The sequence below is a fragment of the Notothenia rossii genome, assembly GCF_949606895.1.
Source record: "Notothenia rossii genome assembly, chromosome: 8".
In the NCBI taxonomy this organism is placed as follows: Eukaryota; Metazoa; Chordata; class Actinopteri; order Perciformes; family Nototheniidae; genus Notothenia; species Notothenia rossii.
Window position 1 is genome coordinate 4,739,492 of NC_136906.1, and position 19,194 is coordinate 4,758,685.

General features: G+C 39.8%; 1 protein-coding gene across 2 annotated transcripts in view; it reads right to left on the bottom strand.

The window, feature by feature from the left end:
* Window positions 1-19,194, bottom strand: part of LOC307015622 (myosin-9-like) — a 61,612-nt gene that overhangs the window by 24,761 nt on the left and 17,657 nt on the right. The window contains exons 3-19 of one of the 2 annotated variants that reach the window (XM_079644356.1): window positions 18,920-19,076; window positions 17,264-17,291; window positions 16,304-16,397; window positions 15,044-15,064; window positions 12,989-13,081; window positions 12,839-12,902; window positions 11,372-11,470; window positions 11,108-11,251; window positions 10,564-10,659; window positions 9,461-9,732; window positions 8,659-8,832; window positions 7,628-7,801; window positions 6,591-6,705; window positions 3,585-3,769; window positions 2,136-2,257; window positions 823-892; window positions 419-579 (exon numbers count right to left, since the gene is read on the bottom strand). In XM_079644356.1, the coding sequence (XP_079500482.1) occupies window positions 419-579; window positions 823-892; window positions 2,136-2,257; window positions 3,585-3,769; window positions 6,591-6,705; window positions 7,628-7,801; window positions 8,659-8,832; window positions 9,461-9,732; window positions 10,564-10,659; window positions 11,108-11,251; window positions 11,372-11,470; window positions 12,839-12,902; window positions 12,989-13,081; window positions 15,044-15,064; window positions 16,304-16,397; window positions 17,264-17,291; window positions 18,920-19,076 (2,069 nt within the window). The remainder of the gene's footprint in view (window positions 1-418; window positions 580-822; window positions 893-2,135; window positions 2,258-3,584; window positions 3,770-6,590; window positions 6,706-7,627; window positions 7,802-8,658; window positions 8,833-9,460; window positions 9,733-10,563; window positions 10,660-11,107; window positions 11,252-11,371; window positions 11,471-12,838; window positions 12,903-12,988; window positions 13,082-15,043; window positions 15,065-16,303; window positions 16,398-17,263; window positions 17,292-18,919; window positions 19,077-19,194) is intronic. The other variant, XM_079644357.1, reaches the window with a different exon arrangement.

A 19,194-nucleotide genomic window follows, 5' to 3' on the forward strand; every position in this document is an offset into this window, starting at 1 on the left:
GCTTCAGGCTCGATCGCCGTTCAAATGACAGCGTTGGTTTCCCCAAAAGTGGGCGGGGCCGTAAAGTGACGTAGATGTTACTCTCATCTGTGGACATCGATTGCCAACTGCTATATTTAACCATATATCGAGCCTGATCGTCGATTTCAAATGATTTAATGTAATTGTTTGCCTGTCTGGCCATCGTTATCGGGCTCTTTGAAGATCAGAAAATCCACGGTTTTCAAAAATGTCTGATCGGATTGGCAACAACTTCAGAATTTGAATTGACCGCCGTTCAAATTACAGCTTTGTTTTCCCCCAAAAGTGGGCAGAGCCATACTTTTTGCCCGGAAGTGATGCATGTATTACTCTCATGCATGTCCCTCCTGGATAAATGAAACACCATCCTGTTTCTGAGAGAGGCGGTTCTTCTTACTTGCGGGCCACGTATCCTCGGCACCAGGCCTGGAAGCTGATGATGATGTCGGTGATCTTCATGTCTCGCTCCTCCTCCAGGTGAGCCAGGACTCCGGCTCTGAAGAACACTTTGCTCTGACCGATCCGGTACAGGTTGGGGTCCAGCTCCAGGCTCTTGATCTGCAGGGACAGAGGAGGCGGCATTTAGTCAAATGGATCGAGAGGTCTTAAAGTTAAATAAAGTGTCTCTCTCTCTAGACAGCAACCTAGGGACTGCAGATGGAAATTAGCCATTAGCTCAAATCTGGCATAATTCATCTTTTCTCTTTGATTAATGGATTTGTATGCCTGTGAAATAAATACATAAACAGATTTTAGGCTGCGACAAAAATGCTAAGCTAAATTAATTTGAAGCTTCCTTACCATGAGCACACAGGCCTGCTTCCCATCCATGAAGCCCTTGGGGATGGAGTTGGGAGTGAGGATTTCATACCTGAGTAAAAAAAGTTGGATTTGTGAGTTTAGTTTTTTTCTTACACGTATGTACACTTATACTGTAAATGTACGGCACATGGTGGAAAGGACCAGGGAGAAGAACATCTTATTTCATCTGCCCTTTCTTAAGGTCACCTATCATGCTATTTTTAGGCAATAGCATAGGTCTCAAATATATAACAAATATGTCTATGAAGTGTTTTGCTCAAAATACCAAACAGATCACCCATTCTAGCCATGCCTCATATCCCTCTATTTCACTTCCTGTTTCAAAACTGCTGATTTTGGTATAAAGCTTTAAAAAATAAAAAAGGAGGGGGCTGAGCTCATGCGGGACCCGGCAGCTACTGTCTAAACTAAATACTGCCGTGATGAAACACCATATCATGGATTATCAAGGATTATCTCTGAAACAGTATGGAGCTCAAAGGCTTTCTCTCTTGCCGGTTATACCACAAGGTGAGTTCCTTTTTACTTCCTGCTTCTTCACACACATACTCTCCAGTACAGGTTAGCTCTGAGTGTTAGCGATGCTAATGTAAACACCGACCATATTACGTCCAAAACAGTCGGGCATTGTTTCTGATAGCAACGTTTCTGATAGGGCCGTGGATCCACATTTCAGATATTACGTCATATCGGACGCAAATCTAGATCAGCTCCGTTGTTCCCCCGTTTTTAGAGATTTGGGTACGGAGGAAAAGAGAGGGTTTTATTTTTTGACGCTGCATGAGTTCCCCGACACACCGGGGACACATCTTTATGTATCAAAGACATCAAAAAGTTCATTTTGAATGATAGGTCCCCTTTAAAATTAAATAACCATAAAAAAGTCAAATAAAAGCTATATTCTTTCAGTAACAGTTGCTTACAAATACTGAAACATAAAACCAGAACATAATCAGAAGTCAACTTCATACAGTCTAATTACGCTTTCTTTATACATTTTCTTAAACATAAAAATGTTCTGACAGCCCTTTAAATCATTCTGCAAATAATTCCACTTCTTTGCGCCAAGAGACACTCATCTGCTTTAAAGTAGTACGTGCAAACTGATGCTTAACATTTCATTTCCTCCTATGATGCTCATCAGTTAAAAAATGTGTTTTGTATATTTTCTGGCAGTATTCTGTTTTTTGTTTTAAGTGACCTTGGGTCCCCTGAAAGGCGCTATATAAATCTAAGTTATTATTATTTATGCAGAACTAAATACTAGGATCAGTGTGTATTTCTCCTGTTACCTCTGTCTGAACTCCTGGAAGACGATGCGGTTGGGGAAGCCCTGTCTGCAGATACGGATCCCCTCCAGAACTCCATTGCACCTCAGCTGGTCCAGAACCAGAAAAGGTTCCAGTTTACCGGCCTGAGAGCGGGGACAACAGCTGATTAGGATCTCGATTCAACACAGTGCCTTAGAGACATCTACAACCACAAGAATGGAACCAGAGGACCTAGACACAAGAACTAGGAATTACAAAGGTGCCTTATGCACATTTCTGGTTGTCTTTCCACAGCGTCTAAACTCAGATGGATTAAACACAATGGCAGCATTGTTGAAAATAAAGTATTATTCAAGATGGGGCTGCACGATATTGGAAAAAAACTTACATTGCGATTTTTCCCCTGCGATATGAAAAAAAATACAGGAATTGAAGAAAATACTTTTTTTTTGACCGCAAGCCTTCCGTCTGGATCTTAAGTTATCAGAGCAAGAAGCTGCGCTAGCTCGGTTAGCGGCGCCGAACTGCCCTGGAGAAACACATGAAACTACTTTATTCAGTGTTTTTACCTTTAATCACGGGGTCCGTTTGCTTCGGAGATCTGATTGTGATTGGTGGTTTGCTGTCACTCACTCAAGTACCCCTGACATGAGCCGCACGAGTTTTCCTTTTGTAGCAAGCAGCAAAATAATTGTAACATGACGTGTTTGAGTTCATTTGCCTACTTAAAGGTGGGGTAGGTAATTCACTTCAGAAACGCTTTGTTATATTCCATGGAATGCTCTTAACATCCCGATAGCAATGAATATATTAAATGCTTTGACAATAAATGTATACAAATATTTCATCTGTGGAAGCCGTGGTACTGTAAAAAGCACGACCAATCATCTGAGCCGGCCCGGCTAAAGTAACTGGATGGCCTACCTGCCTGTCAGCCTTCCATCTGTGCACAAACTTATCTTGTGCCCTCATTGGTCATGTGCGCGTTCGTGTGTGTTGTAAGGAAGTCTGAAGGACGGCTGCGTACTTTCAAATTCTAGCGCACTCAAGCTGGTTTCTCCATTCTTACCTACCCTACCTTTAATATCGCACGTCCTAACAAAATGCGTCTTGCGATGTGAATATCGCGATTATCGTCACGACACGATATATCGTGCAGCCCTAATTCAAGACGTAGATGCCATGGGGGTTTGTGTTTAACAATTAACACAAAATCAGCAAACTCCACCATTACACTTTCTGGGTGTGTTCAAGGACTTCAGAAAATAAAAAGTGTGGGGGACGTTCAAGAGCTTTTTTAACTTTCTGGGCGCTTTGAATTACTTGTTTTTATTTATTTTAGGGATGGAACTAAAGTGCAAGAACTACATTGAATTGCTAGTTCCATTGCTCAAAACACAGGTTTAGTTTCATAGTTCCATGAATGGTTAAAGTTCCCCTGGAAAATAAATGTCGGTATTTCTCGGGTACCTTCTTCTCGTGGTTGGGGATGATGCAGCGGACAAAGTTGGGGTTGGTGTTCCTCAGAGTGGCCATGAGTTTGGACAGCTGCTCTTTGTACAGCTGGCCGACTGTGCGGAACATGCCTTTACGGGTCTTGAAGGCACCGGGCATATCGGCCATAGAGACTTTATCCAGACCCACGATGCGGTCCACTGAAAGAAGACAGAAGTACAGAGAAGTGTAAGAAACCAGAGGATTTGAAATTCAATCATTTGACGGTTTAACCAGGCAAGACAAAATGCATGTCACGAGGAAGAATGAATTTGACCATTTCCTCTGGGTGCACAAACACCAGGAGAGAGGGAGGTTGATAAACCAGTGAAACCACACACACACACACACACACACACACACACTGAGTGAATGCAGAGGGAACCAGGAGTCACACAATGCCGGTGAAGGGTGGAGAGGTTTCACACCATAACAAAAACAATTAAAAAATGTGCACTGACTGGAGTGGCTGGTTTGTAGAAGTGAAAGCTATTTGTGATGGTTCAATCAAAGTCGTTGTGAGATTGGACGATGTGTGTTTTTAAATCAGGATTTATGATATTAGTTGATCTTGGTGGATTTCCATGAATGTGATCATTTCGTATATCCTCACAGGAGAGGCAGTAAAAAGACCTGCATAGCTCCTTATCAATATATCTTTTATTATCATTAGGGCCATCAGGGCGTAGATATGCTCTACCTGCTCTGAAGACTAATCGCTTTGCAAAATCATTCATCTCTTCTGCACTCAAACTTAAATGATTGAAAGGCTTTTAACTTAATTATTCATGTATTTATTATTGTGATGCTATGAACTATTTATAGTGTAAATTGGAATGATCCACATCTGTGCTCCCGGATGTATCGGTGTGTTTTCTTACTGTATGTTCCTGCCTGTGTACATGACATAAGCTGCTGCTCATAACCAATTGCCCCTTGGTGCAATTCAGCATTATCTTATAAACACAAGTAAGTTATATATTGTAGTCAAATGTGCTTAGTATTGCTTTAACTTCATATGATTTCATAAATATTTGTATTACATATTCTCTTTTAGGATATTCTTAAATGGTGAATTTGACTAAACCTAGCATTCTGATTATTTTTAATATCTGGATAATAGTCTTATTCTTATTGAGATGAAGACTACCCAACTATATTTTCTTATCGTCCCATGCCATGTCAGGAAGGTGTAACACTTTGGTGGTTGCAGACGTGGAAATGTGTTTTTTGTGGTGATAAAGAAACCAAACCACACCCATGCAGTATATACCCATTGCTGCGGTACCCATGACCACCACCAGGAGTCCCCAAACAATGCTATTACACAGAGGGAGAGAAGAAGAGTTCATCGATGGAGCAACAAGTGGTTAGGATGACTTGGGTTGCGGTCGAATAGCCCAAAAATCAGCTCCTAAGGTCTATCCCTATCCCCATAGTCTATTCCTATCGTCTATCCCCATAGTCTATCCCCATAGTCTATCCCCATAGTCTATTCCTATCGTCTATCCCCATAGTCTATTCCTATCGTCTATCCCCATAGTCTATTCCTATCGTCTATCCCCATAGTCTATCCCCATAGTCTATCCCCATAGTCTATTCCTATAGTCTATCCCCATAGTCTATTCCTATCGTCTATCCCCATAGTCTATTCCTATCGTCTATCCCCATAGTCTATTCCTATCGTCTATCCCCATAGTCTATTCCTATCGTCTATCCCCATAGTCTATTCCTATCGTCTATCCCCTTAGTCTATCCCTTGTCCTCTGAGTGAAACGTCCCAGGGTTAAGGGATAGTGGATAGGAGAATTCAAAAGGACTTAGGAGAAGACACTTTGTGCTTTGAGAATCGACTGCCCTTTCACTATCCGACGTGTTTATGATGCGCCAGGGGACGTCATGAATGTGCGTCTGCTGCTGTGGGGAAACTATGGAAACTACAGTTTTCTATACAGCGGACTACAACATGGATGTTTAATAAGAATGATCCCAATACGTATTATTGTATGAAAAGATCTTAAAATCAATACAAATGTATTTATTATAAACATTAGTCCTTAACATCTTTTAAAAGTTGAACAAACCCCACACCGCTCAGTAAAGACTGTGAAATGTTGACTTTATTTGATCATTTCAGTAAAAACTAACGTTCATATTTCTCTTTTTGATTATAATACTGATGAACGTTCAAAACAAAGCACTTTGGCAACTTACCACATACGTTTAAAATGCTTAATAAGCACCGTAACTTTCATGATATAATTTCTCCGTCATAATCCGTTGTTTCCGTGAACGGCCGACTGTTGTGTGACGGCAAATGCTGCGGCTGCAATGCATTGTGGGGCAGCATTTTCTCCTCTCCTTTCGGTGAGGGAGGTCCAGTGGTTCCTAAGCTAAAGGAGGTTGTGAAGGAAGTTTGAAACCTCCTTTCCTATCATCTAGAGAATTCGAACAGCTCTCATCAAGGCTGCTACTGAGGGACTTCCGGGTCATTTCACTCTAGGAAGTTTCCTAAGCTAAATGGACTATTCGACCACAACCTTGGAAATTTGACTGCACAAACAGTTGTTTTAAAGACATTTAAACGACAAACACAATCGTTTGGATCGTCAAAGGGGGAAAAAGCATGTTTTAAACAGACAGCAGGAGAAAAAGGGGGCAGAATAAATGAATGAAAAAGAAACCTCGTCACCTGAGTCTGAGTCTGAGTGAAGAATAGGAAAATGCTCATAAAAATAGGCTCTCTGACAATTCTTTACCTCTGAGACCCCGTGAAAGACAGACAGAAAGGGGCCGGACAGAGGAAGAGATGGATGAATGGGGTCAGAGAAGGTGAAAACAAAGGTCCAAACACCAGACAATACAAGAGAAAGAAAGCATGATGAAACACGAAACACAAAGCCTATCATGAAATATATTCCCACATTGAAAACTGACCCCCAGAGACAGAGGGATTTCTGGGTAAACTCTGCTTTGACTCACCGTCCTTCCAGAGCTCAGAGACAAACTTGTCGGTGGACTGGTTGAGCAGAGAAGCCACGTTGTCGTTCAGAGGGTCCATGTTCTTCATCAGCCACTCGTCAGCCTTGTAGTCCACCTGGAGAGACATGAGGTCAAGTGATTATCTTTAGGCTCTCTCTTATGGGGCATTTACACTAAACTAGAAGCTCCTTTTCATTAAAGGGCGTGTGTCGAGTCTTCTTAAATTGACTTTCTATTTGCTTTATTAATCCATTCTTAGACAATGCTATTTTATTTCTGAAATATTTTGGACTGTTTATTTCTTGTGTCTTAGTTTCTCTTATACACATTGCCTTGTGTTTTTTATGCTGCTGCAATGCAAACATTTCCCAAATTGGGGTCAATAAAGTACTAATCTATCTGTCTATCTACCTATCCATCCATCCAGCTACCCACCTACCTACCCATCTATATATCTATCCATCTATCTATCTACCCATCTACCCATCTATCTATCTACCCATCTATATATCTATCCATCCATCTAACTATCTATCTATCTACCCATCTATATATCTATCCATCTACCCATCTATCCATCTACCTACTTTTCTATCCCTTTCAAAACTGAAATTTCCAACTTTCAAGTGATTTGCTTTACTCAGGCTGGATTCATGTCATGCATCTCATGTGGTTAAACTGAAACGAAAAACACATTGTACAAAGGAAATAAATTCCTTTCAAAGAGTCAAAACTAATCAAAAAAAGCGGCAAAACTCTTCAAATGATAAGCATTATATTAATTAATTCAGATCTGAACTGTTGAGGAATGTGTCTCCTTGATATCTTCCACACAGATTGTCCATCTGCGTCTCTTAATAGGCATGGCGCTGCAGGGAATTGTAGTCTTTTACCTTCCATTGACTACATAGTTTCCACTAGGCAGGTTCAAATCTACTCTGCCATCTCCTCTTTTAGGGAAATAGATTTGAAGAGGTCCAAAAAGGATCTTACAGAAAAGGACGTTGTTTATGCCAAAACCTCAATGGAGCATTTACCTTTCCTGCGTAATGGATGACGCAGAAGTCGGCTTCATCCTTCAGTTTCTTTGGTTTGAAGAACTTGGGGTGTGTGCCCTGCTCCTGGAGAACCTTCTCCACAAAGCTCTTGTCGGTGGCTTTGGGGAACCAGCACTCCTCGTCCAGAAGAGCGAGGATACCGGGGGGGCTGGCCTGCACACGGGAGGGGAAGAGGTAGATATTAAAGCATCAAAAAGGTCTCCCATCATGCAAAATACACTTTGACGTCTTTTATACATCAACATGTGTCCCGTGTGTCAGGGAACTCACGCAGCTTCAGAAAATAAAACCCTCTCTTTTCCTCCGTACCCAAATCTCTAAAAACGGAGGAACAACGGAGCTGATCCAGATTTGCGTCCGATATGACGTAATATCTGAAATGTGGACCCACGGCCAAATCAGAAACGTTGCTATCAGAAACAATGCCAGACTGTTTTGGACGTAATATGGTCGGTGTTTACATTAGCATCGCTAACACTCAGAACTAACCTGTACTGGAGAGCATGTGTGTATTATGTGGATAATATATGCCTATATAAATAACATGACAGGAGATCTTTAAGTAGAACTAGAAGAGCTTTAGAAAATTGATTTCATGTTTAAAACGAATAAGTCTGTGCTTAGTCTGCCCAGTTTATTTGTAAAATATTTCGTAAAAGAGGCAGCAGTGGACGTGTATGATTTGCATGCTTTATTTATTTTAATGACTATTGCAAGTTGTCTAATGCATCTTTCTTGTCTTCAAAGGTTTTTCACCTAAAAAGAGCCACTCAGCAAATAAATGGAAGTTTGTTTCAAGTAAACTGCTGAAATAAAAGACTGAAAAGTAACAGGTGCTGTGTCATTGGAGTGGAATCCTGTTTAAAAGTCCAGTAGATGTTTCAAGTCCCTTTCAAGTGGGGAAACTGCAACATCAGAGAAGACATGACAATATCTGATGATAAAACAGGTCTTTAAGGGGGGACAGGAGGGGGGGGGGGAGACAGGTGTGTGAGGTCTGCAGAACGTACGGGTTTCTCGATGAGGTCGATGCAGGGCTGCAGGTCCAGGCCGAAGTCGATGAAGCTCCACTCGATGCCCTCCCTCTGGTACTCCTCCTGCTCCAGGATGAACATGGTGTGGTTGAACAGCTGCTGCAGCTTCTCGTTGGTGTAGTTGATGCACAGCTGCTCGAAGGAGTTCAGCTGGGGGACAAAGGAGACACACGTTAGAGAAAAGTGGTGATCGACAAATAAAAACATTACATTTGTTTTTACACATATTTGTTAATGTTTGTTTTTCATGTATTGTTCATGTTAAATGTTTGTTTTTCATGTATTGCGTCTTGATATTTGTCCATGTTGATGTTACACATGGAGCTGCTGTGATGATAGGAGCATTTCAAGACTTGATCTGACCATTAAAGTATTATCGTAATACAGTGTCAGGCCCTCTACCCATCCATCTACCTATCCATCAATGTATCTATCGATTTTAACCATCAGCAGCTTAAAAAAAATGATATTATCTTTTTTGCAACTAATAAACGACTGAATATTTTATAAAATATTTACATATTTATTGTTATACATGCTATGACTTTTTGTATACATATCTTTATTTAATCTTTTAATTGCAATTATTTATTTTTCCTATTTCTTTAATTGCACATTTTTACTTAACTCATTATGATTGTATACATATTTGTATTCTAGCCTTTGAAGCATAAATAAATAAGGTATTCTGATTAGAGATAAGTGACGCCTTCTACTACACTAGTTTGTATGAACCTGAACAATCAAAGCATTTACAGTTTGCTTTTAATTCCTGTACCTCAAAGATCTCGAAGCCGGCGATGTCCAGGATGCCGATGAAGGACGCCCCCTGCCTCTTGGTTTTGTCCAGAGCTTTGTTGATCCTCATGACGAGCCAGCGGAACATCCTCTCGTACGTAGCTTTAGCTAAAGCCTCCACGGCGAACTCCGCCTGCTCCTGAGTCTGAGCTTTCTGCACGTAGTCTCGGCCCACCTTGATCCTCGGGGACAGGATGGCCCGGGTGAAGTCGGTCACGTTCATGCCCATCAGGTGGCTCACCTTCTGTGCAGCTGGGTCACAAGAAAGGGGGGGGGAAGGTTGGTTTATTTAAAGGGTGCATTTTAACAGTCAAGCAATTCAAAGTGCTTTACAAAAAAGATTAAAAGCATCAAGAAAGTGCAGAAAAAAACACTGGGAGTTACCCAACCATCAGCAACCCTAACCCTCATTTTTACTTTTATCTAAATACATACATTATTTTAAAAGTTGTAAATAATTAAAACCTTTATTTCACATTTTTACTTTCATTTCTTATGTTTAAATAATATTTTTTCTTTAATTTTGAATTATTTGATATGTATTGCATATTTTTTACTTATGTTTATCAAGATATTTTATTCTTAAATTGGGCAAGAATAGTACAAGAATAAAATGTACAGTCGAGTATAAGATATAGTCATATATAAGGAATAGTCTTTTGATTGATTAAAATAGAAAAGTCTGATTTAAAAGTGTTTTCTGGGTTTATTGTTGAAAGACTGAGGATAATAATTAAACTCAGTTTCTCCAAGTTCAGACCGAAGGAAAACAACTTGGTGGTATTGTCTTTAATAAAACAACTGTTTCAAGTGTGCCGACCCCTCCACACCACTAGGCGTCCCGTGGTCTCTCTCTCTGTTTACAGGATCCGGCGTTTACCTGATGAGCTGCACCTGGGTCGAAAAGCCTAGAAGAAGAGAGCCCAGCCGGATACGTGTCTCTCGCTCTCATTCCTCTCGCACTGTCCCCGTGTTTACTTTTGTGTCCACTAATAAAGGATCGTTATATTTCCATCCCCTCGTCTCGCCTCCCAGCTTTTTGTTACAGCCCAAGAGCCGGGTTGTAACACAAGTTTAACGTACCGGTGTTGTCTGGCATGGAGGCCTGGTCTGTGTGGCGCTCCTTCTTGAAGCTCATGTTCCCGAGCTGCAGCACAGAGGAGACCACCTTCAACAAGCCTGCACAAAAACAACAAACGGGAGCATTAACAAACTTTCAAGTTGCTGACATCAGCACGTAAACATAGGCAAAGTCCCACTCGGGGAATACAAATTCGGATTTTGATAACAAATACAGGATTTTGATTTTAAAAAAGTCAGAATTTTGATAAGAATTCTGGATTTTGAGAAAAAAGTCTGGATTTTGAGACAAAAAAACTGAATTTTGAGAAAAAAATACAGAATTTTGAGGTTTTGAGAAAAAAGTCAGAATTTTGAGGTTTTGAGAAAAAAAACAGATTTTTTTTTTTAAAATACAGAATTTTGAGAAAAAAAATACAGATTTTGGAGATTTGTATGTGATGACTACTTCCATTCTTGAGAGGATCATAAATACACGGATCCTGAGATTGAAGCTCAAGCCGGGGACCTGTGAGATTTTCCTAACAATGAGAGTAATCTTCCATACCGATCAGCTCGTCCTCGGGGATGCTCATGATCTTGAAGGCATCCAGAGTCTCCGTGAACAGGTCCTTGTCCTGCTGCCCGGGAATAGTGACGTTCCCGTTGGAGAGGAAGCGGTAGTTGTTGTAGTTCTCAAGGAGTAGTTCCTCTGAGAGATAAAGGATGGTTGCAGTGAGTGAAAGGACAGACGGTAAAAACCCTTATGAGAAGGCCCACTGTTCAGGATCAACACTCTGCAAATACTCTCAGAAAGTCGTGTGTTCCTTACCTCGCAGTTTATCTCCGGCCCCCGTGAGCAGGTAGTAGAAGAGATGGAAGGTCCTCTCGTCTTTGGCCTGACGAATGGCACGGGATTTCTCCAACAGGTCTAGTGGTCAATAGGTCAAGGACAAGTTCTCGAATACCATCATGACTTCAAAATCGTGCTGTGATTCAGCCAAAAAAAGCTTTATACACAAGCCAACAAGTACTACGATGTCTTCTTATCATAAGAGACGCAACTTGTTTGATGGACAGTATTTGGGATATACAGTGGCAGCGCCAGGGTGTGGCTGGGGTAGGCTACAGCCATACCAAGAAATGGCTTTGCCTATGCTGCTCAATTAAAAATCTTTTTTTTTTTTTTAAATCGCGATTACGGCTTGCAACGATTACGAAAACAACGTAATCGAAATAAAACGATTATCTTTTTATTATTACTTTATTTATTTTTTAAATAAAATTTTTGTTTTTGTTTTTTAAGTTGAATTATACTTAAAGTTCACAGTAATCAACTGTTAAAAACATACTGTTCACATTTTTTCTCCAATAAATGGATGTTTTGAAAGTCAATGAATAATCGCAATTACAATTATTGACCCAAATAATGATTTTTGCCATAATCGAGCAGCCCTAGCTTAGTCCCACCATGAAAAATGATGTTAAAGTAAGCAAATTCAATTAAATAAGCAAAATGCTAAATGTTGAGAACACGGATTGCGAAAATATACGTGTCGTGTCCACAACACACAAACTGATCCTGCTGTAACAAGTGCACGTTATTGATGCAATATGGTTGAGACCATTCTGGCTTATGCTAGAAGAGGGGTGCAAGGAATAGTCCAAGTAGTGGGGGAGTTTTATTCACTAACGGTGTGGAAATTCTCTCGTGTTATAATATCAGTGCGGCCGCGGTCAGATCAAAATGCCTCCGAATGCAATTTGAATAGACCTACAGCCAATCAGAGCAACGAAACGTTGGGTCTGCGTCATGCCTTACTGATTGAGATCAATCGGAACCACCATTCAGTATCCCCATTGGATCAACGTGTACTACCATACGTCACGTTCACAGTGATCCCTTTTTATTTACTACAAGACAAATGTGCCGTTTTATTTCAAACAGTTCCATTCTGATCGAGAGAGGGAAATAATCTAAACCTCACGCGTGGCGTTTGACTGTCAAGGGGGGCGATATAGCGAGTATGTAATTACATTGCAAATACTGACATGAGCCCCACCACTGTATGGGTTAGCCCTACCATAGATTACCCAACACAAATACTCTGGCGCCGCCACTGGGGATATATATAGTAAAAGTGGAGTAAAAAAGTCATCAAAGTTAGTATTTTACAAAGAAGCCAAACATAGTCACAGCACAGTATGTAAAACAAACGTTTCTAAAAAGGCTACGAAATCTCAAAGATGTTTGGATGTATTGAACATGACAGGGACGCAATGACCGTATGAAGGATACAAGTTTCAATATTGGCTCCAACGATGTAGCCATTGACATCAAAGTTGATCCTGATGAATTTTCCCTACAGGAAGCAGGAAGAACACAGATTTAAGAATGTGTGTGTGGAAAAGTTATTGAAAAGTCTGAATCAGAATATGTAGTACTCACGAATCGGGAAGAGTTGTCGTTTTTGACGGTCTTGGCGTTTCCGAAGGCTTCGAGGATGGGGTTGGCCTGCAGCAGCTGCTTCTCCAGCTCCCCCTGGTGGAAAGGAACAGAACAGCAAGGCAAGAATATAAAGTACACGTTCCATTTGTTTACCACAAGTAAATCATAGGGAAGAGTATTAGGGCCAAGCATAAGGGAGTACAGAATGAGGAGGAAGGTTTTTAAGATGGTATTATTGAATATTATTTGGCATTTTAAGAATAAAGTCGTAATGTCAAGAGTATAGACGAATTATATTTTCAAAATGGGTTCACATTGCGTCTCAACATTTCAACTTTATTCTCGACACTCAACATATTTCTCAATAACCTTCAAGAAAATAAAAACTCTTATCTTAACAATTTGACTATTCTCTAAATTTAAAAATTGAATATTTCTCGACTTTTTATTCCACCTTTCAAAATTATTATTTTTCATTTCAACTTTTTATTGAATTTTCCCATTTTATTCTTGACTTTTCAACTTTTGAAAAATGTAATTTACTTTTAACATTTGGACTTATTCTTGCCATTTCAAATTAACTAAAATGTTTTAGTATAATCTAAAAATCCTAAATCTATCTACTCCATTTCCCCTTTATGCCCGGCCCTAATGCTCTTCTGTTAAATCAGGATCATTCTCAGCAAGGGATATATCATCAGATCTTCAAGACGGATTTACTGTGAGACTCTTATTCTGGTATTCATTTATAATAACTTTAATTAATTGTAAGAAACTGATTACTTTGTTTCTTTTATTAAATAACATGCTGAAATAATAGAAATTCCCCACGATGTACTTACGTCCGAGGAGAACATGGAGTGAACAAAACATTTCAACATAAAAGGAGGGAACCATAAACACACCCGAGCAACACACAAACACACACCCAAGCAATTCCCCCACACAAAACGTCATGTTAGTGCCCAAACCTGCAAACACCCAGAGACCCTCATCAGTAACCCATCACCCAGAGAAGTGAACACCACACAAAACAAACAAATGCTCCTTCCTGCTGCAATATCACTTTCAACCGCTTCTTTCGGGCTATACTGGTTTGGTTTTAACTCAAGGTTTGCTAAGAATGTAAGCTTTGCAGATCACTCGAACATATCCAGCAAAAACATGATGACTTCAGCCAGAAATTATAAAAGGTAGTGCTTTCTGATTCATCGGTTAAGCACATGTTAAGTAGAAATGTCTGAACTACCAGAGTGTCATTAATTAGGCTTTCCAGTGTTTGAGTACAAGTTGACCTACTGAAGGCCCTGGATTATGTTTTTTTTTTAAGGGTGTACCGTAGAGCTTCATTCATAAGGTAATTAAAATGTAAAATCAACATCTGAATGCTAATTAAATTAGTATTGTATTTGTAGATTTAGATTCCTCTGGTGGTTGTTTGTAGAGCCCAGATGTTATCAAAAAAGATGGATGTAAAAAAAAAAAATCCAAATTGACATCAAGACAATAATGATATTGTACTTTTTTTTTGTATTAAAAAAAACGTATTTCTGATTCTATCTGATCCTGGACTGCTCACTAAACATTTCATTTATGATTTAAATAAATAAGAAGCTGATAACAGGTGTATGTTGAACACGCACCAAGCCGTTTTAATAATATGCAAAAAGAGAAAAAAGCACGATGAAACGTTGGACGCACAGAGTAGCGATACAAAATGATGAAAAATTCAACCAGACAAATAAATACATCTTTGAGACCAAAACAATTGCTGTGTTTTTTCCCAGCAAAGCCCCCCCCCGCCCCCTTTCCTCTTATCCTCCCATTGTCTGGCTGAATTTTTCACAGGAACACATTTGGCTGCCACTGATCTGCAAACAAACTTCCTCCCTGCTTCCTATTGGCTGCCGAGACATGTCACCTCTGCCCTTCATACAAAGTGACTCCCAGCGAGGGGGAGGAGAGGGAGGAGGATGAGGGTGAGGGAGGAAGGTGGTGACAGAAGCAGGTGGGGGGGGGGGGGGGGGAGCGAATGGAGGGAGAGAGTTAACTCACATGTGACAGGAACGAGCTGTTCTGTTGATGGGAAGAGAGAAATACAACCTCAAAAAAAAGGGATGATAGATGTGGTTTTCATCAAACCCCACTGTGTTGATTTCATCTATCATAGAGCCAGATAACAGCAGGGCAGCTTTTCCACTCTGATGTAATGTGTAATGCTAGAGTGAGTTATAATTCTGATGAGAAGCCGCAGGTACATCTGCAAATACATCACACATGAGGTAAGGCCTCTGGTAAATGTCACACATGAGTGCCAGGAGAGTGCATTTAAAAGCTGTACTTAGATTATAATCTGATGAACTCTGAACTTTGCAACTGAAATAATATTTCAAAAATGATACTAATAATAAAAAGGTGATGTTTTTGATGAAATGTGGAAACAAATAAATACAAATAATAATATTGAAAAATTATAATAAAGTTAATGTATTTGTTGAAAAATTGGGGAAAAAACTCAAACATAATAATAAATAATAATGTAAATACACAGGATTTAATAGCTGTTGTTGTGAGATGGAAATATATGCAATGTAAAAATAATAATAATGATAAAAAATAAATTATACATAAATAAAAATAATAATAATGTTGTATGTTTGCCCTGTAAAGATATGACTTTCTAAAATGAAAATATATGTAAAAAAGTTGCACCACTGTTTATCTGGCTGTTATATAATGTTCCTTCGATGGCAGCTCGACCACACAGGAGTTTGTCTACTGGATTCAAATCACGTACACACTAGGGCTGCTCAATTAAATTGTATTTTAAAATCGCAATTACGATTTAGCTTGCGACGATTATGAAAAGAACCTAATCTAAATAAAATGATTATTTATTTATTTTTTCCAGTTGAATTACACTTAAAGCTCAGGGTAATCAACTGTTAAAGACATACTGTGCAACATTTTTTTTTCAATAAATGGATGTTTTCAAAGTAAATGGATAATTGTTTTTAATAATCGTGATATCAATTATTGACCTAAGTAATCCGAGATTATGATTTTTGCCATAATCGAGCAGCCCTAGTACACACACTCTAGTGCGCATACACTAATATCACACACATCACAGTCACAATGAAAGATGTCTAAAAACAGGGGAAGGGAAATGTCGTTCCTCACCTGAAAATGAAAATCAGGGAGAGATGGAGGAAGGGAGTGAGTAAATGATAAAGGGGGAGTGACTGGAGGACGTAAGAAGAGTTAACGGAGGTTTTTAAAGGGATGTTCTGTGTGGTGAGAGGCAGGACTGACCTGGTCTTTCTTGGTCTTGTGAGAGGAGGCAACGTGAGCCAGATACTGGATCACCTTCTTGGTGTTCTCCGTCTTACCGGCACCGGACTCTCCTCTGTGGGACAAAGGAGGGAGATACAGAGTCAGAACAACAAGAGGGCTCGAAAAACACAAGATGTATGTTTTAAAAACACATTTTGAACACAATCCATTTTATTTCAGTTATTTTTGTACTTCTCTTGACTTTGTTTATATTTTATTTTCTATGTATAAACTATGTGGATTCAGCTGAGGAAAAACAGGTAAAAAAAATAATTGGTTATAGTGTGAATAAAGTAATAACATAGGCTGCTATAAATGACATTTAAAAAAGCTTTAAAAAGTTAAGAAAGAACTATAATTTAAAAAAACACAAGATTTAACCAGTTTAGCCCTGAGCCTGTTTTTCAGGTCTCAGGCTCAAAAATGACATTCCCAGAACGAATGCTTCAATTCAAAAAGGGGTAAATTAATAATCTTTTTCCTCAAAGTAATGATAAACCTGTGAGTTGGATTTAGAAAAGAAAAGTCAGAATCAATATAGAATTTTTTTATTTTAAAGTAAATTCAGATTGAACAAAAGAAAAAAATTACTTCTAGTGAAAACCACCCTTGAATGATGGGTTAGTAGACTAAAAGCTTTAGGAATCCACACTATAACATTTAATAAGTACCCTGTATCAAGATTGATGCAAAACAAGTGATATTTGACCTTTTTAGAGAGATTTAGAAAGAAAAAAAAACTTTTGGGTTCATTTGGGTGCATTTTCCATATCTCTGGCCACCTTGGTCAATTTTGATGATTGACACCTCTTTTTAACCGTTAGAGCCAATAGAATTGAGGGGAAGTTCCTAAAATCCATCTAAACATTACCCATTGGTGAATGAGTGATGCGCAGCCAGAAGGCCCAAAAGTATGTGATGTGGACATTTGTAACTCACGTGCAAAGAATGGACTGGTCTTCACGATCTGCAGAAAAAGGATACAAATGTTAAAACATGTCACCTTCTGCAGAACAGCTATGCTAAGTGAGTATGTTATCACCACAATCCATACAGTTCTTTAGCCGGTACAACAGGAAGTCTATTGGCCACAGACAGGAAATCCATATCCGGCTTCCTGTGACTGTAAAGGGGCGCTACCGGGTTTCAAACTCACCAGCCAATTACCCTCGCCTCCCAAAAATGTGGTCTGAAATCTCCAAACATGGAGAAAAAGAACACCAATGGAACGGAGAGGGAGTTGGTTTTTTTATGTGAGGTGCATGACGGCATATCAGAAAAAAAAAAAAAATAGGACAGCATACAAGGCTTAAGAAACACATTACCATAAAAAAAAGCTGTGCAGGAAATGCCAATTAGGTGCTCTTAATGTGCGGGGTTGGTTGTAAATGTGGATTAAAGTCACAATTACTTCTTATATAGGTAATGTGGAAACATAATAGCTACAAAAACACAAGATACCATAAGGCAGACACACGACATCTAGCAAAACAAAACACATACCAAAATACAATTCCAACAAAATGACTTCAAAGTTAGTTTTAAATTGAAACTGTGCTGCATCAATTTTAAAAATACACTTTGTGAAGAGTCTTAGATGCAAGATGTTCTTGGTTTCCTCCTGTTTGTATTAAATATTAAACAAGAAACACTCCTTCCTTGAACGAGAGCATTGGAGAACTCTGCTACCGATAAAGTTCAATATCCTGGAGCCAATAGCCGCTTTCACACCAAGTACTTTGCCGCACTTAGTGCCAGCACTTAGTGCCCCCATGGAACTAAGAGCAGATCGCCTTCACACCGGAATAAGTTCCCTGAGGGAAGATTAAGCAAATGAAGCCGCTGACGCCACTTCTTCTGCTTTGGGTTTACTGGCAGGCCGCAAACCACTTCACGGCGTATACTGCCACCCGAAGTCCCCGACCGGAAGTCCCCAGAGTTAGGGACTGGCTTCAGTAGAAGCTGCTGGGAGTCCCAGCAGCTTCTACTGAAGCCTTCCGAGTAAATCGCCAGAACGCTGACACTTATGCTAATAACTCTAATGCCAGCGAATACAATGGCAGCTTCACAAAACTTTTCAGAGTTTTACGAGGCGTGGTTTGCAATCCGCCCAGCCAATCGAAATTGGTACTTTTTCCTCCCCAGGATAGTACCACCTCTCTAGCAGGGACTAAAAGTGGGGGTAAAAGTTCTCTGAACTAAGTACTCTTTTTGGTGTGAACGCAAAATTCCAGGCACCATCGGAACTTAACGTGAAAAGTGCGGATAAAAGTACTCCGGTGTGAACGGGCCTATGGTCTTCCATTTAAAGGCTGAAACTCAATATACAAGCTACTCCCATGTACCTAATTTATTTTTTAGAGCAGGTAGTGATGCAGATGTATGTATAGGAACTTAATAGTCTCACAGGAGTCGTATAGTTTATAGCTCCAAGCAGTACCACTCTGAACAGTAGCTTCATTGACAATGAGGTCTTAAAAAGGGACCAGTATTACAAGCAAGGGGCCGTTTGAATACATGGGAGAAGTCTTCATCGAGTAGTGGACTTTAAATTCCCCTTCATGATGTCCCACTAATGTTCTCGTGGTGCCTTACCCTGCATCATGCTTCTGTAAGCCGTGTCAGTGATGGCGTAGATGTGAGGCGGCATTTCGTGCCTCTTCTTGCCCTTGTACATGTCAACGATCTCCTCCGAGTAGATGGGCAGGTTCTTGTACGGGTTTATCACCACGCAGAAGAGCCCGGAGTATGTCTGCAAGGCGGAGAGAGGAGGCGTTTAGGAGAAAGATGGCAAAACACACATTTCAGCAGGATAAACTATAAATGAACACCAATTTTGTAATTTTTTAAGGTTAAATGCAACCGCCAGA